This window comes from Bubalus bubalis, chromosome 21, assembly GCF_019923935.1.
Source record: "Bubalus bubalis isolate 160015118507 breed Murrah chromosome 21, NDDB_SH_1, whole genome shotgun sequence".
NCBI lineage: Eukaryota > Metazoa > Chordata > Mammalia > Artiodactyla > Bovidae > Bubalus > Bubalus bubalis.
In genome coordinates, this window is record NC_059177.1 from 7,027,965 (window position 1) to 7,052,797 (window position 24,833).

General features: G+C 39.5%; 1 protein-coding gene across 1 annotated transcript in view; it reads right to left on the reverse strand.

The window, feature by feature from the left end:
* Window positions 1–351: 351 nt before the first annotated feature.
* DYNC1LI1 (dynein cytoplasmic 1 light intermediate chain 1) overlaps window positions 352–24,833 on the reverse strand; it is a 52,783-nt gene continuing 28,301 nt past the window's right edge. Inside the window, exons 4-14 of the mRNA XM_006079594.4 lie at window positions 18,283–18,399; window positions 17,331–17,561; window positions 15,106–15,275; window positions 12,851–12,944; window positions 10,116–10,251; window positions 9,301–9,412; window positions 7,300–7,359; window positions 7,131–7,175; window positions 6,341–6,461; window positions 4,013–4,165; window positions 352–1,301 (exon numbers count right to left, since the gene is read on the reverse strand). Coding sequence (XP_006079656.3) covers window positions 1,189–1,301; window positions 4,013–4,165; window positions 6,341–6,461; window positions 7,131–7,175; window positions 7,300–7,359; window positions 9,301–9,412; window positions 10,116–10,251; window positions 12,851–12,944; window positions 15,106–15,275; window positions 17,331–17,561; window positions 18,283–18,399 — 1,352 coding nt within the window. The 3' untranslated portion in view covers window positions 352–1,188. The remainder of the gene's footprint in view (window positions 1,302–4,012; window positions 4,166–6,340; window positions 6,462–7,130; window positions 7,176–7,299; window positions 7,360–9,300; window positions 9,413–10,115; window positions 10,252–12,850; window positions 12,945–15,105; window positions 15,276–17,330; window positions 17,562–18,282; window positions 18,400–24,833) is intronic.

A 24,833-nucleotide genomic window follows, 5' to 3' on the forward strand; every position in this document is an offset into this window, starting at 1 on the left:
ACCACCACCAGGTGATCTGACCTGGAAGGACGGTAAGAGCAGCCGTGTGAATCTGCCGAACTTCTAAAACAGTTTCTGCCCATTAAATAATGATTAAAAAAAGGCTTTATTTTTTTCTACTAGGAATGCTGACATTAGATTTGATAGTTCAAGACATGCTGATAGGGAAGATGTACTGATCAAGGTAAATTCCTAATTTAAGGAGACTTACAGGGTAGTAATCTCAGGTACTTACTTGTCTCTCAGAAGAGGAGAAAGCTTAATAATCCTCTGAAGTTAAATAAAATACTGACAAATCTTATTCTCTGTATGATAAATATAGATTTACATATAAGAGAATGCAACAAGTTATTTGAACCTGAATGCAGAGAATAAATACTTTATTAACTGATTACAGTTGAAAGTCACAAACAAAAAAGGGGTATATTAAGGCAGAGTCATATATATATATATATATATAGGTAAATATATATATATATATAGATATAGACAAATCCAGACTGTTATACCTCTTTACATTTTAACCTCTGCATTATTCTTTTATCCATTCAGGCAGTGTGCTTTCTTTTTCTTCTCAGTTAAAGAAACAAATCTTGACCAAAGTTTCTAAATCACATTTTGATAACTTATAGGACCATGGATTAAGACAGTGACTAGTGTATCCAATGCTACCTGACAGGATTCTCAGCACATTCCATGTGTGGTGGTATAGTTACGGTGGGGTGGAAAATCTGACAACTGATCATCCTTTTCCAGCAAAACTACTACATAATTCTTTAAAAGATTTCTTAACAGTCTTAACTAAAATAAGCTTGGACTTCCAAGTCAGTCAAATGCCCAAAGCGTATTATTTTTCTGCCCTTCCCAAACCCTCCTAGATGTTTTAAGTAGCCTTCAGAATATGATTCCATGGCTGTATTTCACATCTATAAATTTGAGTTTTTCAAAATCCAAAATTACTTTCTTATGCAAAGTGGCGATGCAAACAGCAATCCTACATAGTGTAGAATAATTTTTTCTGTATAGTTCCCTTTTATTAAAAAATGGGCAACCACACACACAAAAAAAGGACATAAATTTAGTCCATCTGAAAAAGCACTCCAGCTCCCTAATCCCACTTCTGAAGGAGAAGGCAGAGGCAAGTTTACATTATCCCAGAAAGTGAATAAATGGCTTTATTTGGCATCTTCAAGAAGCTTCTCCTTCCGCAGGAGATGTAGGTGTGGTAGTGGAGACCGTCACTGGTTTCCGTGCGATTCTGTCCAGCTCCGCATGGACGTCTGACAGGACGGGCTTCTGGCCTACAGTGAAGAAAAAAGGCCACGATTTACACATAAGGCAAGGGATCTCTGACACCAGGGCATCTTCATTTAACAACTGCCAATGGTTTCACTAACTGTATCTAACACGCGTCTAAAAAACATATGTAAACATGTATTTACCTAAAATACATATATATCCAAAACTTTACACATATGTATCTAAACACATATATATCTAAAACTTTATCTAAAGCACATATATGTATATATAAACATCTTAATTTAAACATAAATTCCCTCATTTTCATTTTTTTTTAAATTTTTAATTTTGGGGGGGTCACACGCCATGTGGGATCTTAGTTCCCTGACCAGGGATCAAACTCACACCCCCTGCAGTGGAAGCACAGAGTCTAAACCACTGGACTGCCAGGGAAGTCCTTACAGTCCCTCATGTTAAACTGTAGGGTCTGTTACCAAATAGAAGTAAAACTAGCACCTACCATTTCATCTCATTAAGGTTTTTTTAAATAAGAAGGCACAGAACAAACATAGAAAATAGCCAGAAAATAGCTAGAAAATAGCCAACAAAATTTTGTAATCTGGAAAGATGAGTGAGTGGTAATTAAATTAGCAACCCTGAGACAGGTAATCTTTTCTACACTGAGGGTGACAGAAGCCAGAAACTAATTCAATTTATACTCAGAAATCTGTAAGATTGAAAACGGTAGCAGCAGGTACTTGAGAAAAGGGTGGCAAGAAGGTGTGATTAAAAAAGAATTGGTTAAAGTCTGAAGAGCACTTACAAAAACAAAAGGAAAAAACACTTCATCAAAATTTAAAAATTCTGTGTTTCACAGGACACTCTTAACAAAGTGAAGGGACAACCGACACAAGAATACTTGCAAATTCTATGTCTTCTATATAGGGGAGACAATTCTTGCAAATTCTACATTTGAAAAATGTCCAATAAACAGAATATATAAAAAACACTTAGAACTCAATAAAAACAACCCCATTTTAAATGGGCAAAGAATTTGAATAGACATTTTACCAAAGAATAGATAAAATTATTAAACATGTGAAAAGATTTTCAAAATCATTAGCTATCAGAGAAATTCAAATCAAAACCACAATGAGATACAACTTCACAGCTGAAATGATGTCTCTAACCAAAAAGATGGACAAGTGGTGACCATTTTGTAATGTATAAATGTATAATGTATAAATGTATAAATAAATATCAAATCAGGGACCTCCCTGGCAGTCCAGTGGTTAGGACTCTGAGCCTCCACTGCACAGGGCATGGGTTTGATCCCTTGACGGGGAACTAAGATCCCACATGCTGTGCGGTGTGGCCAAAACAAAAAAATCAAATCACTAGGTCGTATACTTGAAATATAGTATTGTTCATCAATTATATTTCACTCTAAAATACAGACATATACACAAAAATGTCTCTAACAAAAAAGACATTCTGGACTTGGATAAGCAAAACCAAAAGAAAAAACAACAAAAGCCCACAAAGATGAACAATAACACCTGTTGGAAAGGATGTGGAGAAACTAAGGTCCTCAAACTGCTGGTGGGAATGTAAAGTGGTGGAGCATTTTGGAAACTTTAAACACAGAGGTGCTACATGACCCACCAATCCCACACCTAGATTCGAACCCAAGAGAAATGAAAACACGTGCGTGTCAACTGAAGAATGGATAAATAAAAGATGTGTGCAGACCCACACAATGGGATTTTTTTCAACAGTAAAAAAATATTGATACATATGCTACAACACGGATGAAACTCAAAAACATTACTTTAAGTAGGCATGTACTGTTTCATTTATATGAAATCTCCAGACAGGCAAATACAAAGAGAAAGAAAGCAAATCACTGCCGAGGAGGACTGCAGGGGAGGGAAGGGTAACTGATAACAGGTTGGATTTTTTAATTAAAAAAAATTTTTTTTACAATGGTGTGTTGGTTTCTGAGATACAACAACTCAAATCGTCCATAATTATACATCCATCCCCTCCCTCCCTTACCTCCCTCTTCTCCCCCATCCGATCCTTCCAGATCATCATAGGGCACCAGACTGGGCTCCCCGTGCTCCCAGCAGCTTCTCCCCAGGATCCATCCGACCTGGTAGTGTATATATATTGCTACTTCCTCCATTTGTCCTACTCCCTCCCTCCCCCACTGTGTACACAGGTCCATGCTCTGCATCTCCTTTCCTTGTCTGCAAGTAGGTTCCTCAGTGTCACTTTTTCTAGATTCCATATATATGTGCTAATAGTGTATTGGTTTTTTCTGACTTTCTTCACTCTATTATTAGGCTCTAGGTTTAACCTTCTCACTAGAACTGTCTCACATTCCTTCTTTTTGATGTGGATGTTTTTAAGGAGATGAAAATGTTCTAAAATTAGGTTACGGTAATGTTGTGCGTGGATTCCCTGGTGGCTCAGCAGTGTAGAAGAATCCGCCTGCCAGTGCAGGAGAAATGGGTTCGATCCCTGGGTTAGGAAGATCCCCTTGGAAAGGGAATGGCAACGCACTCCAGTATTTTTGCCCAGAGAAGCCCATGGACAGAGGAGCCTGGTGGGCTACAGTCCCTGGGTATCAAAGAATCAGGCGTGACTGAGCAACTAAACAACAACAACAACTGGTTTGTGTAAGTCTGTAAATACATTAAAACACTGAAATGCACACTTTAAATGCGCAATACAGCTGTTAAGAAAGGAACGCTCCAGTAAGTACCTGACTTTTTGGCAGACGATGGTAAACCGCCGCCTCCGCCCGCAGCCCCACCTCCAGGGCCACCTCCAACACCAGGGCCTCCTGGGGAGCCAGTCTTCTTACTCAGCAAACTGTTAAAGAAATTTGCCAGGACACCTTCACTTGTAGCTCCAGCTATTAAAAAAAAAAAAAAAAAAGGATAAAAAACGTACTCAAAGCATTCAACTTTTCTGTAAATTATTACAGTAATGATACACAGAAAATGAATCACACACAGAAGATGTTCCACATCCAGGCCAACTTTAATCTTTTGAGGCTGGGTAACTTCTCTAATCAATCATATATAAAACAAAATATGAGTAAGTGTTAAGAATGCAAGATAATTATTAAAAACTTAAGAGTGTTATTTTTTTCTGTACATTTTATTTCTTTTTTGCTGTGCTAGGTTCATTGCTGAAAGAGGGTAGAGTGTTATCTTTAAAAGGCCAAAAGCATTTAAAACAGATGCTACTTGTGAATATATATCCCCTTTGAAAGGGGTTCTTCAAAAATAAAAATAGTTGCTTCAAGTATTACACAAAGCTGTCCAATCTGATATGAAAATCAGTAGAAGCTCTAAGAGATTAATGGACAAATAAGCAATTCACAGAAGAAAAATAAACAATTCACAGAAGGGCAATAAACAATTTACAGAAGAAAAATACAAACAGGAAAGAAATGCTAGGGGCGGTGGGAGCTCTTACTAGTTAGTATTTATAGAATGCTGATTAGGTTTAGGCAAACTCTAAGGCTCCATGTTGATGACAGGTAACCTGAACAACTGAGAAACATCAGGAAGGGGCATGAAAAGACATGAAGTCTCACCCACTAATCCCACATAGGGCAAGTATTCCTATAGAAATAACTATAATGCATACAGTTTTTTTTCTGCTTGTTAATTGCAAATAACCCATTTCAAGTAAAACATGAATTTCTCCAATGAACTATAGGTATAGTTCAGTTCAGTCGCTCAATCGTGTCCAACTCTTTGTGACCCTATGCACGCCAGGCCTCCCTGTCCGTCACCAACTCCCGGAGTCCACCCAAACCCATGTCCATTAAGTCGGTGATGCCATCCAACCATCTTATCCTCTGTCGTCCCCTTCTCCTCCTGCCCTCGATCTTTCCCAGCATCAGGGTCTTTTCAAACAAGTCAGCTCTTCGCATGAGGTGGTCAAAGTATTAAGAGTTGCAGCTTCAAAATCAGTCCTACCAATTAACACCCAGGACTTATCTCCTTTAGGACGGACTGGTTAGATCTCCTCAAAGTCCAAGGGACTCTCAAGAGTCTTCTCCAGCACCACAGTTTAAAAGCAACGATTCTTCAGCACTCAGCTTTCTTTATAGTCTAACTCTCACATCCATACATGACCACTGGAAAAACCATAGCCTTGTCTAGACGGACCTTTGTGGACAAAGTAATGTCTCTGCTTTTTACTATGCTGTCTAAGTTGGTCATAGCTTTCTTTTCAAGGAGTAAGCATCTTTATATTTCATGGCTGCAGTCATCACCTGCAGTGATTTTGGAGCCCAGAAAAATAAAGTCAGCCACTCTTTCCCCATCTTTTGCCATGAAGTGATGGGACCAGATGCCATGATCTTCGTTTTCTGAATGTTGAGCTTTAAGCCAACTTCTTCACTCTCCTCATTCACTTTCATCAAGAGACTCTTTAGTTCTTCTTCACTTTCTGCCATAAGGGTGGTATCATCTGCATATCTGAGGTTATTGATATTTGTCCTGGCAATCCTGATTCCAGCTTGTGCTTCCTCCAGCCCAGCATTTCTCATGATGTACTCTGCATGTAAGTTAAATAAGCAGGGTGACAATATACAGACTTGACATATTCCTTTTCCTATTTGAAACCAGTCTGTTGTTCTAGGTCCAGTTCTGACTGTTGCTTCCTGACCTGCATACAGGTTTCTCAAGAGGCAGGTCAGGTGGTCTGGTATTCCCATCTCTTTCAGAATTTTCCACAGTTTATTGTGATCCACACAGTCAAAGGCTTTGGCATAGTCAATAAAGTAGAAATAGATGTTTTTCTGGAACTCTCTTGCTTTTTCGATGATCCAGCATGAGTAAATATAACACAAAGCTTTTATAAAGTGCACACCATAGAGTGTATGTTAAAACTACACTGTAAGATGGTTCACAGTCTGATTCACTCTGAGTTTCTATCTCTATAGATACACAAAGACAAGACACTACTGCATAAAAAAGAAAATAGCTTAGGCAAGAGGTGGGATGACACTGGGTAGATTTCTATTGTGAAATACATTGTGTTGTTTACTCTTAAAAAGAGAGAAATGTACCTTTCATGTTTGGATCAATCTTTTTTGACCCAGCAGGGATGGGTGACACGCTAGCAACATTGGATGACACAGATCTGTTTGGTGTTCGAGGGGAGCCTCCTGGGACTCTTGGTGAGGCGTCCTAGGTAAAAAGGTGAAAGCCATATGTATAAAACCCTGAAAGCTCAACTTCACAAAAATTATCACATAAACAAGTCCTTTACAACTGGCCCCCATCTCTTCTACTGGTCCCTTTATGCTGCAAGCCCTGGACAAAAGTGTTTAGCAACCGTGTCCTCATTATTAGAATACCAGGGACCCCTCACATTTTAGCATATTAATTTTCCCTTCAATGGAAAAAGGGAAACACACAGAATAATGAAGCATGGTTATGAAAAGAAGCATGGGAGTCAGATCCAGACTCAAATCTGGACTTGCATCCTATCCCACCAACTTAATCTCAGATAAGCCATGATGTCCTAGAAAGCCTCCATTTCGCCTCCTGCAAAATGGGGATAAGGATAGGACTTGCCTCATCCGGCTGTTGTGAGGATTTATAAAACAACATACAAAAATGGTTCAGCCTAGTAATGGATACAGGGCAAACGGTACAAAATAGATCTTTATGATTTCAATATTCTAAAAGGGAATCAAAGTTTATCTTTTAAAATCTCACAGATTCCAGGGGAATTCTTAATTCAACTTTATATCCAAGTACACCCATAAGAGACAGATACACAATTAAAGAAACTAAGAACTAAAACAATATGCACTGCATTTTAATCGTTTAGTCAGGATCTGTAATACTGACCACAGGCCTTCCAGCTGCAGTTGGTGGTTGCTTTGCTAAAAGGGACTGGAAAACACACAAAAAGTCTAGGTTAGACATTCAGTCATGTATTGCTGTTTTTTAAGAAAATGTGTACAAGAACTGTGTAACCATTAACCATACTAAGTCTGCTTCTGATGTAATTTCATACCTGTAGCTTCATAAGAAACACTTGGTCATCTTCTGCCATAATTTCCTTCTCATGCACAAACTGAAATGAGCAATGCATAAATGAACAGGTCATTATGCTAAAGTCATTCATAACTCACTGTCTAGATTAGCACAATTTTTTAAAAACACTAAGAATATGAATATTACCTGTATCACATATACATGGGTGGACTGCCCTCCCCAGGGCCCTTCAGCAGAGCCATCCAATGCCGATCTGCACTAATATAAATGTCCATATCTGTGCTGTCCAACCTGTCAGCCAGTGGCTACTGAGGAGCTGCAATAACGGCTAGCGTGACTGAGGAACTGAACTTCTCATTTAGTTGTACTTAATTTACACTTAAGAGCCCATAAGAGCCATATGTAACCAGTTCCTACTGCACTGGACAGCACAATCCACGAGCCACACGCATATAGACTCTTATAAGATTTATACATGCTTATCAAATCTGCGCAACTCAGTGGTAAAGAATATAATGCAGGAGACACAGGTTCAATCCCTGGGTCAGGAAGATCCCCTGGACAACGGAATGGCAACCCACTCCAGTATGCTTGCCTGGAGAGTCCCATGGACATGGGAGTCTGGTGAGCTACAGCCCGTGGTGTTGCAAAAGAGTCAGACAAAACTTGGCGACTAAACAACAACAAAACAACAGTTAGGTGTTTTAAAAGGGCCAACAACATCCCAGTTGAGAGAAGAGCAACTTGCTCCTCATTTCCTGAAATAAAAATATAATATCCCTTCCATCTGCTGAACAATTAGAAAAAAAGGGGGGGGGCGCTGCCAATCCCTCCTGCTCCCCGTTTCTGTGCAAGGCAGGCCGTTGTCTTGTTTGTCAACCAGCAGCCAGGGCGACCCTTTGGAAAGGTTAAGGCAGGCTGGATCCCACCTCCACTGCAGCTTGCCTGCCCGTCACTTTCCACCCCACTGAGCATGAAATCCATGAGTATGAAATCCAGAGCCCTGCCTGCAGCCTAATGCTGAGGCCCCGCAAGACCCTCGCTCTGCCTTTCCTCCCTCTGCTCTGGCCCTCCCGGGGGCTCTTTCCCAGCCCCTCCAGCCGCCTTACACACTCCTGCCTCAGGGCGTGCACGTTCTCTTCCCATGCCTCCATATCCTCCCCTCTCATCGGACCTGCCCTCCCCATTCCCGACTGTAACCCCCCACCCACCCGCTTCCCCTCCCTCACTGGGCTTCCTTTCCAGAGCACAGACCACCACCTGAGTGATGGCATCTACAGATTCACTACATTATGGTCCTGTTTAGCACCTAATGCCTAAACGGCAGCTCAATAAATATTTGTGGAATGAATAAAAAACAATTTGAAGCACAACTTCGCTGGTAAAAGAAAGAATGGGAAAAATATTGTTTTTAAAGTGTGCATTTCTTTTAATAGACATTCAAACCGAATAATGCACTAACTGAGTTTTCATTTGATGCTATGTGTCTTATTTCTAACTGCTCTATAAATGTTTGGACTTTTAATTAAGACCCTTATTATATGCTGAATCAACATTACTTTTTCCTGAAGCATGTTTAAATTAAAAGTCAGTGAGAACTTACTAAATGCGAATACTCAACTTTATACAGCTTTTCAGAAGTGTCTATACTATCTAACCATAAAACACCATCCTTAGCGAAATCAAGACATATGAAAGCAGAGTATCATCTGGAATCAGATTTAAAAATCTTAAGAATGACATGCAACAATACGGAATAAAATGGAGCCTGGCAGCCCGCGGACCTGCTGAGCGCTAGTGCGAACAACTCATGACCGTGAAGACGACGCGAGATCTGTCTCAAGAGCCAAAGGCGAATACAATTATTCCACCAAGGTTTTCCTGGCTTTTGATTGAGCCCCAGGTTGTAAAGTTCACAACTTGATAGAAATGAAACCCCTTACCTTTCTACCTACAATCTTAAAATTATGGGCTTCCCCCTCAGTTTAAAAGACTATTAAGACTATACACTAAAATTTACCTTTCGGACAGGTGGTTTAGTTATGATGTCTTCAAAATTATCTTCTGCTTTTAACGTTTGAAAGTTTTCATGTAATATTCCTATTTTCTTATCATTATCCCACCCTGCTGGACTAGAAAGAAACACAGATGATAAATTCTCAACCATTTATACAGTCATTCTTTCATTGATCAGATTAAGGAGAACAGTTTCTATGAAGTTAAATTTGACCAATTATGGAAAATTAATCTATTACAATACTCAAGTTACAGTTTACTAATTTCTACTTAAATGTATTAACTTTCTTGATTCTAGAACTGACATTACAGGTTTTTTGAGAGGAACTAATCATTAGTGTTACCTCCCCATTTATTCAGATAACTTTTCAAAGCATATCTAGGTTATTATACATTGGGTCCTTTATGTACCATTAGTCAATTAAAGAACAGATACACTGACTGATACATGCACCCAATAGATAGGTTAGATATAATAGCAGCCTTTCAAAAAGGCTCAGGCCAGCAGTAAATCTGAAAGGCAACAATAATAAATCAAAGCATGTTATAAATAAAATAATCTAGGAACAGATTCTCACCAACTCATCAAGGAAAAGTTTACTGGTCTCACTTCAAAACTGAAAATGATATAGCATCAAACTGCAGCAACAGTATATGACAGAACAATATACTTCGGAGCACAGTAGGGTTTTCCTGGTGGTCCAGTGGTTAAGACTGAGCACTTCCAATGCAGGGGGCAAGGGTTCGACCCTTGGTTGGGGAACTAAGATCCCATGTGCTGCGTGGCACAGCCAAAAAAATTTAAAAAAGCATACTTACATAAATACTGCATCTTTTTCCACAACAACAGCAGGAATCTTATAAGGAAATCCATAGAGTTTCTGGACGATGTACTTATATACTAAATCTATATTTTTATTTTCTTTTACTGAAGTGTATATAAGTGCTGCACCATCTGAATAATACCGTTAAAGAAACTTTTGGACAAACTCCATGAAGAGGTACTGTAAAAGTCTGTGTTCTCAGTTTAACATTTACAGCATATTAGTTTCAAAAATAATTTCCATGAATATAATTACACGGTAATCAAGAATTTCAAAATCATAAAGTATTTCACACACGTTAAATTCAAATCAAACAATCTCTACATAATTGATTTAACTCAGGAGGGCAAAAATCTCGTTAGCCAAGAAAGTAAAGGTAATTAACTGAGTCCACTACTACCTCTATATTTACAGCACATGAAGACAAGATTTGTTTTTGCTTTTTACCTTCTTAAACTTCATGAAGGAGGGATATTATTTATCAAAACAACTGTCTTGCCTTTTCAACAAAGGTAGTCGGCACTAGCATCTCTTATAATTTTTACTAGTTTCAGGAATCAGGACCCTGGGGAGAAAGCTCAGGAAAGCCACTGAACAGAGAAGATGAACCATCAAGAAACATCAAGGAGCTTTCAGGAACAATCCACAGCAACTGCGACCAAAATGTGATATAACACAAGCCTACATGAAGACACAGTAACGAACACAGATTCTAACTGTGACCTTTATCCAAATGACCTGTGGACCAAAAGATCAAGAGACGCCTGTAGAAAAAAGGGCCATGTGACTCCTGGCAGATGATGTGGTGGGAGTGGCTAATAGAAATCTGACCACTGCTCAGGGGGATCTGCTAGCACTTGATGCTGGGTCCCGAGAGAAATGGTGACTCAGGCCAGGAGGAAGTGATGAGACTGGTCTAACCTCTGAAATGGGATATTCATATTTTCTAGGACACGAACCAAAGCTTGAGAACCTTAAAATAGTATTGCGAAATATACTTAACTTGTCATAATACTTAATTTGGTAGAAACAAACTTCATAATCTTAAGTAAAAGCTTAACTGTGTGAACTTGTCAACCATCTTTCTCACAATGAGAACCAATTTATGATAATTTGGAAAATTTATACAGCTGGAAAATTTGCATTATAATGAAACATGTTTTAATTTTAAAGGAAACATGATTTTGAATTGTTGCCCTCACTCCCTGGTGGCTCGGACAGTAAAGCGTCTGACTGCAATGCAGCAGACCGGGGTTTAATCCCTGGGTCGGGAAGATCCCCTGGAGAAGCAAATGGCAACCCTCTCCAGTATTATTGCCTGGAAAATCCCATGGACGGAGGAGCCTGGCAGCTCACAGTCCTTGGGGTCGCAAAGAGTCAGACATGACTGAGCGACTTCACTTTTCACTTAAGTTCACTCACCCACACAGACACAAACCCACATACACAACTCACTCTCCTGAAGTGATATGTTTGTATTCTTTTAAAATCAGCCGGCTTTATTACAGATCTGTAATTATTTTAGTGGACAATCTTCTTCCTGTTCACATCTCTCTATATACATTTTCAAGTGTAGTTTTAAATAACCATTTAAAGAGAGTGCTTGTTCTCAAATTTTCTAATCTGCAAAGATAACTAAAAAGGCCATAAACACCTGACTTCAATTACTCCCACTTTTTGTTTTCTTTGGCAGACGAATGCCCTTTAATTCAACCCAACTAACCATTATGTGGCATGAGAAGAGAAAGGGCAGCAGAGGACAAAGTCCTGAAGGAAAAGGGGGAAAAGGAGGCTCCCAGGGTCAAGCGATCTTCTTCACTATTCGGCCAGGCTTTCTCCACGTGGTCAACGTGCACTAATGACGATGAAAACCTTAGGACACTCTAAACACGTGTCTGTCACTTACTCTTCCTATCTAGTCCTAATACCTATCATTCAGTCACTTTTCAGACCCACAAGCTTTGGTTCGGGAAGGCAACTGCACCAAATCTGATCCAGGAGGGGCGAGTGAGCACACTTCTCCTTCAGTGCTCTCAAGCCATCTGAAGTTTTCAACAGGAAATTCTAAAAGCATTCACTCACTGATTCATTTTATCCTTTGCTTAGCTGTATATTCATTGGTTCATCTAATCCTTGCAACCTAGACTACACAAGATTCCTATGATTGGTTTTCTAACCTTGTGATCATCAAAATTAACCCAGAAAGCTTTTTCAGAATTTAGCACAGATTTCTCCAGCCTTCCTTTTGAATGTTCCAATTCAGTTAACTCTTAGATGGGCAGAGCCAGATTTAAAAACCATTTAAAACCATTGCTCAGACTATGCAATGGGGATGAATGCATACTCTGGAGAAGATTAACATACTAAACATATTAAACATAAGAACACACAAACCCAAACACTGATCTTGCCCTACCACCCACCCCCAAGTAATGAACACCAGTTTTAAATGAGAATATTTACAATGCTAACTTGTTAGAATTTTCTGCATAAGTCTGAGAATTATTTTTCTTAATCATAGTACTTTAAACACATCAAATCAAAGTTACATATTTCAGTACTTGCTTTTGTATCTCAAAATACCAAGATACTTGGGAATTAAAATGAAATTTCTAACCAGAGATAGGAAGATAAAAGTTTATGGAATTTCTAAGTTCATCAATTTACTCCTCAACTTAAATAAACAAACAGCTTAGAAATATTGCACCAACCAATGTATTAAAAGGATACACTGTAAACAAAACTTCCGGATATGTGACTGAATAAAATCAAAATGCTCATCTCTGTAGTCATGTTCTTTCTCCAACACACTAATGGCATCACACTAATGAGTTAAAATAATTTTAAAAAGAACAATATTAACTTTAAATAATAATATAATGATTTAAATTCAATTTTGGGTGGGAGAATATCACGAAACTACAACTCTGATATGGTGACTGATCGGTAGGACCTAGAGTATCAACTACTCCTATCTGTCTAGAGACTTTTAGTCAGAGTCTTGAGACTAATGAATGCTTTCATTACTTAAAGAAGTACTGACTTCTATGATATACTGATCTCTTTGGTGATAAGAACACCAAAGAGAAAGTTTTGGTACATAAAGGAAGAATAACAGGACAAGCTTATAAACAGCGGTTATACTTGTTAACTCAATGACTTACATTCTAGAACAAGTTCTCTAAAACATTCCGTATCTCCAGGGAGTCTGTACCACACACCATTTCCCCTTTGTTCCTCTGATGATCCGACAACTCTAAATTGACCTTCATTACTTTTCTGGTGCTTTTATTCACTCTCACTTCAATTTTACCAACAGTAGAAAAGAGGAATTACAGGGTATTTCTGAAATGTCACCAGTTCAATCAATGAAACAAATCTGATTTCTACTTGGCAACAAAAAAATGTTAGGAAAAAAATTAAAGCATGTTCCAAACATGACATCCAAGTAACGTCACCAAAACTTCTGAATTGGAAGCTTATGAAATCTAAAAATAAACAAGTATTAATTTGGGGTCCAATCTGTCATTTTTTGTCATGCGTATATTTATCATAGGATGGTTTCCTTTATAAACAGCATATAAAATGTGGCATATTTGTCCATTCTATAGAACTGAGAGCATTTCAAATTATTAAAGATACATTTAATTACTATAATGACACTTGGCAAAGCGTGACAGTTTACTAAAGATATTGTTAACTGAACTATGAGGATGTGGCAAGTAACAGGCTGAACCTCAATGTCCAGGGTCTGCAAAATGAGCTGAGTAACTCATCTAATCTGAGACACACATTCTCCCACACCCACATATTTTAAAACCTCTTAAACTCAAGTAGAACTGATGGTGCCTTAGATTCTACGAAATACTATAAATGATCTCTTCTGGCTTGAAAATTTTATGAATCTATGACTCATCTGATACTGATTCAGGTCCCTTTTAAACTCAACATTTTTTTCATTAGAAAATAAGATCTTTTATGAGGCAATCTGCAGTGTAAAAACAGGAAAATAGCTGCCAATAAGCAGCTGTTTGCCAAACAAAATCAAAACAAGCCACACGCGAAAGGACTCTACTGGGAGAGCTTAGGCCAGGTTTACAGAAAAGGTACAAGCAACACTTCCAACTACACCAGAATTACCGTTTGAAAAGCAGGCAACAAATTTTGACTTAATTATTTTAAATCGTACTCCTATTCCTTTGTTATTGATAAGTTTTACTTTAAACTCTTCAAAAATTAAATTATATTTTAAAATCTATCATTTTTATTCCAAAGATGAATTTCATACCCTCTTTCAATTATATGCACAAATTTCACATTACTTTTTGATAATAATTTTAGATAGCAAAAGCATTTTCTTAACTAGTTCGTGGCTTACTAAAGTAAAAACACACTACTTAAGACCAAATAGGGAGAAGATGAAGTATAAATTACTTTTTAAAGGAAATCTGATTTTATTATAAAGTGTATATATACAGTGACAGAACGAAATTAACAGAATTTTTATAATAGCAACCCTACCAGAATCTCTTAATAAAAGGCTTTTGATAGATGCATATCAACTTTACATAATGAGCACTGATAGGTCTTTAAAATCAAGTCCATTTTATATACATAATCTCCTAATATATCAAGATATCAGCATATATAACTCAATGCAGGAAAATATTTTACAAACTTGATAATCATCATCTTATCTGTAATCTTTTCTACTAAACTGACTACACAATTTGAAGTCTAATCAGAATTAGGAAAATGAAATTCGATCACAATAGAACATCTGAAGTAACACTTTCTTTCCAAGAAAACTACGATTTAGATCACAAGGCTAACATGTGAACAGCATTCAATATTTTAAACTATTATTTCTAGTTTGGAAGTTACCTAGAAAAAGTAATGTGTCACCTCCACAAGGAGCCTAGAAAATAAACAACTGGTCATCCCGGGCCAACATCAGAAGCAGCATCTACAGGAAGCAGACTAACCTTTGTGCACACCACTAGCACCGGAACGCCCAGGTTCTGTGTGAGCGTGTCCGCACCCAGAGGCAAGAGCACGCTGTCATCCCTGTCCTCCTGTGACGCGGTACTTCTTCTCTGAGGGGAAGCTGGGAAATCTTCTCCTGGTTCAACATATTCTTGAAAATCTCTCACCACTGAAAATCAAAGTAAGGTAATTTAATACATAGTTTAGCTTTTCATTTCAGTAGGTAGCTTTTCTGCCATAATCTAGACACGTATTTTTTTTTTTTACTAGAGTTCATACTTGGTCTTTTAAGAAACAAAAAGGGTTTGAGAAATCTGCTTCGAAGACAGTACAGAAACACTGGACACTGGACCCACATTAATTATCAGGAGGCAGAACAAACGCTGAGTGGTTCCAAAGAGTGGGGTTCAATGCAGGCCTGGCTCATCTGGGCAAATTACTGTGGGCTAGTCACAACTGAGCTTTGTCCCTCTTCCTCTCTAACTCACAAAGGGCACTTGACAGATAAAGGAAAAGATAAATGTGTGTTGGCGGGGGGCGGGGGGTCCACAATTTAAAAGATGGTTCCAGATGACTTTCTAATAGTAACTTCTCTCTAAACTTTTTATTCAGGTCTTTTTATCTAGGTGCAATCTTGAGCCATATTTATTCTATCACTCCCATAAGAACTCATGAGGTATTACCAAAACTGATACAATTTTTAGAATTCATCTGCAAAACTATCAAAACCTTCACTTAAAAAAAAGCTACTGTGAATATACCAAGGACCTTAACAAAGTATACTTTGATTTAGTAATTCCTCGTCAAAGAATTCTTAAGGAACCAATGATATACACAGGGATTTCCACATGACTGATTTTCATGTTTAAAGGCAAAACAACAGCACAGGATAATAAGTGCATGAGGGAATATTATACAGAATCACAAAGGAGGAAAACTCTCCTAACTGACATGGGATCAAGGAAGAGGGTATCCTGGACAGTTGACCACGGTTGCTGTAGGAACACAGGGGCACGTGTACACCTTTGTGCATGCATGCTCAGTCGCTTCAGTCAGGTCCGACTCTGTGCAACCCTATGGATTGTAGCCTGACAGGTTCCTCCATCCACGGGGATTCTCCAAGGCAAGAATACTGGAGTGGGTTACCATGCCCTCCTCCAGGAGATCCTCCAGACCCAGGGATCAAATCCGTGTTATCTTCTGCATCACAGGTGAATTCTTTACCGCTGAGCTCTAGGAAGCCCATGCACACCTTTACTGCCCTTCAAATCAGAGGCTGAAACCTCACAGTGGTTCTCAAATCTGAGCACACACCAGAAGTTTCTCACTCAGCAGTCTACGGTAGGGCCTGAGAATATGTATTTCTAACAAACTCCCAGCTGTACTGTTGCCGGTCGTGGGACCACAGACTGAGAACCACCTTATGGCAGAAACTTAGGCAGGAAAAAGCTCCATAGGCAATGGCCAAAAAGAAAAGAAAGGTACAGATTAAAAGCAGTTAGATATCTTTTTCAATGATTTAGGACATACATTCTCTTAACGTTTTTACTGTTTCCATACACATAAATTTCAGTAAGCTGTCAAATTTCCCCTAAAAGTTATCAGCTAACGACAGCAAAGAACAGCAGCATGCCATCTGTATATTTCCTTAAATGAAGTGCAACACCAACATATGAAGAGCTCTCAGTGAAATAAAGAAGTGTGACGACTGGCTTACAACTTGTCAGAAACAACCCATGTTATTTTCATAATTTCCATGAAAATTTCCAACTTACGTGGGCACATACAAAATATATTATGTACTTCATAAACCATAAAACCAGCTTCACATCTTTATGTTATAGTGTTAACATCCTTATGGACATACTTCATTTTGACAAGGTTAATAAGATTGCTCCACTTATCAAGAAACTAAACTACTGAAAATGAGCAGCTGTAGAAAGATTCAGAATTTTTTAATCCTGAAATACCGCTCTCCAAATGAACACATACGGCCTTTTGGCAAAGAAGAAAGGGCATCTCTTCAGAAGAGTCTGCCATTATGCGTATGCTTCCAGTGTAAAGCTATATTAAAACCTAGCACGTCATCCAAACTGAATTTCAAAGGCAGTACTCACATTATGTTTCCATCATCAAATCTTTTTCAAACTCAAAAATTCCTAACAATTATGAAAGTCAACTAGGAAATTTTGTCTTCGAAATCTGTATTGTCTAGACTACTCACACTTTTGTTCCATTTCTTTCATTTCTTCAGGAGGAATTTTCAATTTGTCAATATGTTCTCTAACAACACTTGCCCATTTCTGTAAAGAATCCAAAGCAGTCCAAGGCTTTGACATGTCAACAACCAGCATAACCAGAGTGTCCTTCAGAGAAATGGCATCCAGTGAAAATTTAAGGAGGCCTTTGTGATATGGGTCTCCATCCAAGATCCATACATTACATCTTGTTTGATCTGCAAAAGACAAAGAAGGTTACCAAGGCAACAAGACAAAGTCATCTCATCATCCAACTCACAATACTACTTGGTATTCTATGGCAGCTCCACAGGAGAGGTCTCCTTTGGCAAGGTTCAACTACTTAGGTGACATCTACCAACTCAGTATATTCCTAATGAGTACTCAAGAAAATGATTTAACTGCCAACACAGAAAATGAGCATCCTCTACTTAGAATTTCTCAATCCCAAACCACAGACTGAATCACTTGTTTCTATTCTTACCATGAGAAGACCGAGTCATGCATATTCAAGATATTATATACAAAAATGAGAAAGCAAGTGATCTACAGGAGACAAAAATGGCTGATCAGATGAAAAAAGCTGGGATGTAGATGACATTTTCTTGTCAAAAAATGAGAAGACGGAAAAACGAGGGCAAAATATTCACAGAACACTCTTATTTCACTAAACAGGAGAGAAATGGAACTTAAAAACTGAGATTCTTCAAGGTCAGTGAGAAAGCTGAAGTTCACATACCAATACCTTAAGATGTTTAAAAATACCACCATACGAATCCCAATCCCAAACCCTAAACTATTTACTGACTGGCATGAGATAGTACGAATCCTGGTAAAATAAATGACACTAAGCAAAGTCAAAGACCAATATTCATATGGACAGCAGCACAACTTGAAGAAAGACATCAGGAAAATTAATTACAAGTAAACGACACTCACCGTCCCTGTCTTCATCATGAACATTTAAGTACAGATATTCCAATCCTCTTCCTTTCTTGTACTCCTCTATTCCCTGAATTTTTCTTATTAAGCTTGTTTTTCCAGCTCCATCTTCACCTGTAAAAAGGACAGATCTTTAAAATTATAATATGGACTATTTAAGGATGCTTTCTAGTGTGCTGAGTGAAAAACCCAATTGGAACTAGCTTCAACCAAGAGGGTAATTTGCCGGAAGATGACCAGGGAACTGTACAGGAGAAGATGCAGACTTCACCTCCATGATTCTCTCTCCATTATCTCCACTCCTCTTGTTAAGCCTCTATTTCTTCTATTACGAATAATCTCCACTGTGGCTATCTTTTAAGAAGCTCAACTTTTACACCATCCTCATTCAAGCTACAAGGAATAAAAGACTCTCTCTGTCATTTTTCAGTCTGAGGACCCTCAGGTAAAGACTTTTAGTTGGTCCAGTTGGCATCACGTGCACACACCCAAGGGCCACTCATGAAGGAAGGGTCATAGATAAAAACTGACCAGGGCAGGGACCTGTGACTGGCCTCACCCAAATCATGAAGCCATAAGAAATAAGTAGCAAAGGAAAGGGGTGAGTAACTTAGAGGCAGTGAGCTGAGTAAGAACAAGGGTAGAGAGAATGTAGAATAGACAAAAACTGTAGGCTTAAAAAATATTAATAGCAAGAAATCATGTGACTTAAACCTGGCACAAATTTCAGAAGCTTAAAACTAGGCCAGCTATTTGATGGTTTGGTGGGAGGTTTTTTTAAAAAGTTTTTTTTTTTTTAATATTGGGGCTTCCCTGGTGGCTCAGATGGTAAAGTGTCTGCCTGCAGTGTGGGAGAGGCAGGTTTGATCCCTAGGTCAGGAAGATCCCCTGGAAAAGGAAATGGCAACCCACTCCAGGACACCTGCCTGGAAAATCCCGTGGTTGGACACAACTGAGCAACTCTACTTAACACTGTCTTTAAATACTACGTGTTACTACTTCATGGACTTCTTTTGTTATTGGCAATATCATGTTATTAGTACTTAATAAAAGTGAATTTCTTGGATCTAAGGACTTATTTCTACAGATTCATGAGTTCTCTGAGAATTTCAAAATTATTTTCAATTTTCATGTTAAGCATTTAAGAAACTATATATATCCTGGATCTTCTAACTATCTTTAGCTGTCAGGAAACTGCAGTAGCCACCTGTGCATTGGTGTTTTCATCCTACTGGTGCCACACTAAGGCCAAGTGACGCAGACAGAGCAGAGCAGAGGGCGGCCACGGGGCCAACTCACAACAAAGTGTCCCGGGGAGTCAACGCTGTTTTCAATCGCACTGCTCCTACTGGCTTTAAACCATCTCTCAACACTTCACAGCAGTAAGTGTAGCCTTTGCTATTGTTCAGTCGCTTCAGTCGTGTCCGACTCTTTGGGACCCCGTGGACTGTAGCCCGCCAGGCTCCTCTGTCCAAAGGATTTTCCAGGCAAGAATACTGGAGTGGGTTGCCATTTCCTACTCTAGGGCATCTTCCCCACGCAGGAACCGAACCTGTGTCTCCTGCATTGCAAGTGGATTCTTTACTGCTGAGCCACCAAGGAAGCCAGTATTTAAACAGATGCTTGGGGGAAAAACCTGTATTTAAATAGATGCGTGGAAGAAAACTATTTTCAGGACAGCGGTAAGTGTAGCCTTAACTAAGCAATAAAGAACTTGCCATTAAAAAGAGTACTTATTTTTCAGCACTATTTTTGCAGTAAACTATTAAAGATCCACCAAGGGAATTTCCTGGTGGTCCAGTGTTTAGGACTCAGTGCTTCCCCTCCTGAAGCTGGATTTGATCCCTGGTCAAGGAACTAAGATCCCACAAGCCACGTGGTGCAGACAAAACAACAAAATAGAGAGTCCATCAAAATAACAAACTGGGTTGAAAACAGTAATAACTATGATAATGACATGCATTCCGTGATGATCACACTTAAAACAGAAATCATAAATTCAACCAGTGAAAACGAAAACACAGACTTCAGTTTACTATTAAACTTATTTAATTTCAGCAAAACATCATTTGTTATACTGATTACTAATTTGAATGTTATCAGTTTTACAGTTTTTATGGCATTTACGTCATAAAAATTTTTTTTTTTTTTGGTTGCCATCGTGCAGCACGTGGGATTTTATCCGATCAAGGATCAAACCCACACCCTCTGCACTGAAAGTGTAGAGTCTTAACCACTGGACCGCCAGGGAAATCTCTATATAATTTGCTTTTGTAGTTCAAGAACTATAAAACAAAATTTAAGAATTTATATCTAGTCAACTAAGTGGGTATGAGCAACAGACATAAAACAGTCTAAATCATAGTTAGATCTAGGAAAACTTGCTTTTAAAGAGGGTCCTTGGCAAGATCAGAGGATTTTTAAGGCAGTGAGACTATTCTGTGTGGCACTATAATAGTAGATACAAGTCATCAGGCACTATATTTTCAAAGTACATAAAAACAGGCAGTAATTAGTCAGGTAAAACTTCACTTAATATGACCCAGGATTTAGCTTGTCGCTTTAATTTCCATTTTAGATGTTAGAAAGTGAAAGGGTATGTTTAGAAGAGTCAAAAAACTTGAGTTAGTCTCAACTTTTTTTAAACGTTTCAAATATATATTTTATATATAAACATTTCTGAATAAAAAATACATATACTTGAAGATGATCTTAAGCATAAACAAAAAGAATAAAACCACAGTAACATCAGTTAGAAACAATCACTGATAATTTGGTCATCTATGGTGAGATGATGAGTGATTCCTTAAGCTGTAAGTTTTTGTCTTCCTTTTAGTTTATCTAATTCTAACTGTAAAGGCTTGTAAACAGTTTCAGGTCAGAACTCCAAATTCATGACATTGTTTAGGTGGTTAGAATAGGAAAGCGGAGTCCAAAATGGCGGCGGCTAAAAGACAAAGACAGGAAAAGCCCAAGAAAACGAACGAAAGAAAATCCAAGGACCAGAGTGAGAACCTCGGGTGGAACAAACAGCCCTCCTGGCTAGCCCATTTTACACACGGCAGGCTCGGGGGAGAAGAAGGAACATATAAAAAGAGGAGCCAAACTGAGCCCCTCTCTTCTTTTGGGTCAGCCCACCTCACGCCTCAATGATGTATGTTCCTTTGCTTACCAAATAAAACTGAGCTGTAACCAAGCCATCAGCCATTTCACATTTTTGGTGCAGTGAGACAGAACCGAGGAAATTACACACTCCCCTGACGTATCAACAAATATTATCAATTGTGGGATTTTCCCTAGCAGTCTAGTGGTTAAGAGGACAGTGAAGATACCAAGAATCGACTCAGTGGAAAAGACCCTGATGCTGGGAAAGATTGAAGGCAAAAGGAGAAGGGGACGACAGAGGATGAGATGGTTGGATGGCATCACCAACTCAACAGACAGGAGGTTGAGCAAGCTCTGGGAGACAGAGGAGGACAGAGGAGCTTGGCATGCTGCAGTCCATGGGGTTGCAAAGAGTCAGACATGGCTTAGCAAGTGAACAGCAACAACTAGTGGTGAAGACTGCACTTCCGATACAGGGGGCACAGGTTCAATGCCTGGTCAGGGTACTGAGATTCCACATGCCATGTGGAGAAGTCAAATAAATGAATTAAAAATACATACACACACACACACACATATGCTGTCAATCATAAGGACACAGGCTTGCGATTCTAAGTTCTTGCAGCCATCACTATGGCGTGGCCGTTTCCTTTTTCTGAGGTCTGTATACAAGTGGAAGGGCTCTCCCTCACTTTCCTGAGATCAGAGTTTGTTTACCATCATTCACTTCACTGGATTAATGGTTCTCAAAAATGCATCAGACTCCCCTGGGGGGCTTGTTAAAACACACTGCTGGGCCTCGCCTCCTGGCTTCCTGGTTCAGTAAGCCTGGGGTGGGGCCCACACATCTGCATTTCTAACAAGCTCCCAGTGTTGCTGATGCTGCTGGTCCAAGGACCACACTTTGAGAACCGCTGCACAGACATTTACTACACTAAGCCAAGCACTAGGAATACAGAGATCCACAGGTCAAAGCTGCTGTCCTACGAGCTCATAAACTGGAGAGGGGAAAACAAGCAGAAGAGGAGTTCAAGATGCTGTCATCAGGACTACAGCAGAGATGGGCAACAACCATGAAGCCAGCCCAAAAGGAAGACTCTGGTTTTGCCTGGAAGTCAAAAAGGGTTTTGAAGAGAAGGTAATATTTTAGTCAAACCTTGTAGTGTTCATGAACCATACTGAGTTACTCTCTCCAAGAAGTAGGGAAATACATCCAGAGCCTGGAGGCAAAGAAGTGTCCTTCTAGAAAAGACAGATAATTTGAATGTAAGAAATGTAGGATGTGAGGAAGAAAGGGGCCAGAAAGTGAGCACAAAGAGGGAATGCAAGATTATGAAGGGCATCCTACACCAGTCTCAGCTGCTCAACTACTTATTGTTCATCCCCATTTAGAGGTCCCATGAATAACTCACGGGGCAATATGCATAAAAGCAGTATTGTTATTTTGCCACCTAATTATTCATGTAACATTCCAACCTCAAGGCTTTGATCCACTGTTCCCTCACATTTAGAACATACTCTCTTCAGAAATTTATGTTAAGTTTGTTACCTAAGCTTCCTCCCAACCTCCTTCAAATGGCACCCCACTCCAGTACTTTTGCCTGGAGAACCCCATGGATGGAGGAGCCTGGTAGACTGCAGTCCATGGGGTCACTAAGAGTTGGACACAACTGAGCAACTTCACTTTCACTTTTTCACTTTCATGCATTGGAGAAGGAAATGGCAACCCACTCCAGTGTTCTTGCCTGGAGAATCCCAGGGGCAGGACAGCCTAGTGGGCTGATGTTTATGGGGTCACACAGAGTCGGACATGACTGAAGTGACTTAGCAGCAGGTAAACTGTTCCTAACCACTGTATTTAAACTCACAACCTTAGAGAAAAAAAAAAATCACAACCTCCCAACACTCCTGCTGTGTGTTTTATTTTTCTCCACTGAACTTACTAACAGAACATAGGTTTGTTTGTGTTTTTTTTGCTTAGTCACTCTATCACCCAAAACTCCGGAGGACCAGGCATTTTTGTGTGCCGATGACTGCTGCATCCCTGGTGCTTACTAACTCTTCACAATGGAAGGTATATTCCTAAGCCACCTAAAAGCAGCCACTGATAAACTGTCACAAACAAGAAAAAATGTGGCAAAGCAGTAATACAACTTTCACAAACCCCTGAATGAAAGATACAAATTTTGTCCCCTTAACCACTTATGGAGGGTTTTTATTATGTATTGAAAGTGAAAGTACCACAGTCGTGTCTCTTTTGCAACCCGACGGACTATACAATCCGTGGAATTCTCCAGGCCAGAATATCTGAGTGGATAGCTCTCCCCTTCTTCAGGGCATCTTGCCAACCCAGGGATCAAACGTCAGTCTCCCACGCTGTAGGCAGATTCGTTACCAGCTGAGCTACCAGGGGAGCCCATGTATTACTATTTATTGTATATTAATGGCTTTGAAATGCAAAAGCCTCAGAAGTTAGGATAGAAAAGGGATGAAATTTCAAGTTCATCACCATGTTTCTATGTAAGAAAAACTAAGACTGTCATCTACCTTTGTTCACCCACACTCTGAGCAGTCAGGACCACCGTAACCGCTGCTCCCGTCCTATGGAAGCAGCGGTGGCAGCAAACACAGGCGGCCGATCGCATGCAGCTCGGTCGCTTAGCGGCTCAGGCGTGTCCAGCTCTGCGACCCCAGGGACCGCAGCACGCCAGGTCTCCCTGTCCATCACCAACTCCCGGAGTTCACTCAAACTCACGTCCATCGAGTCGGTGATGCCATCCAGCTATCTCATCTCTGTCATCCCCTTCTCCTCCCGCCTTCATTCTTTCCCAGCATCAGGGTCTTTTCCAATGAGTCAGTTCTTCACATCAGGTGGCCAAAGGATTGGAGTTTCAGCTTCAGCATCGGTCCTTTGAATGAATATTCAGGACTGATTTCCTTTAGGATTGACTGGTTTGACCTCCTTGCAGTCCAAGGGACTCTCAAGCGTCTTCTCCAGCACCACAGTTCAACAGCATCAGTTCTTCAGTGCTCCACTCACTCTATGGTCCATCTCTCACATCCATCATATGCATTTAACCCACAGTCTAATTCCAACACAACCACACCTCTGGGGGCATGATGATTACCTCCCATTTGAGGATACTAGGGTTCAGAACTGTTAAAATGTCTATCCAAAGTCTCAAATAGTTAGGAAATGACAAGGTCAGGATCTGAAGTGATAAAAAAATTGAACTCCAAAACACCCTCTTTCCTTGGGACTTCAGTGGTGGTCCAGTGGCTACGACTCTGTGCTCCCAATACAGGGGACCTGGGTTCCATCCTTGGTTGGGAACCAGACCCCACATACTGCAACTAAGTTCACATGCCGTAACTAAAGATTCCAAGTGCCACAACTAAGACCCAGTGCAGTCAAATAGATTTTTTTTTTGAAGTGTCCACTT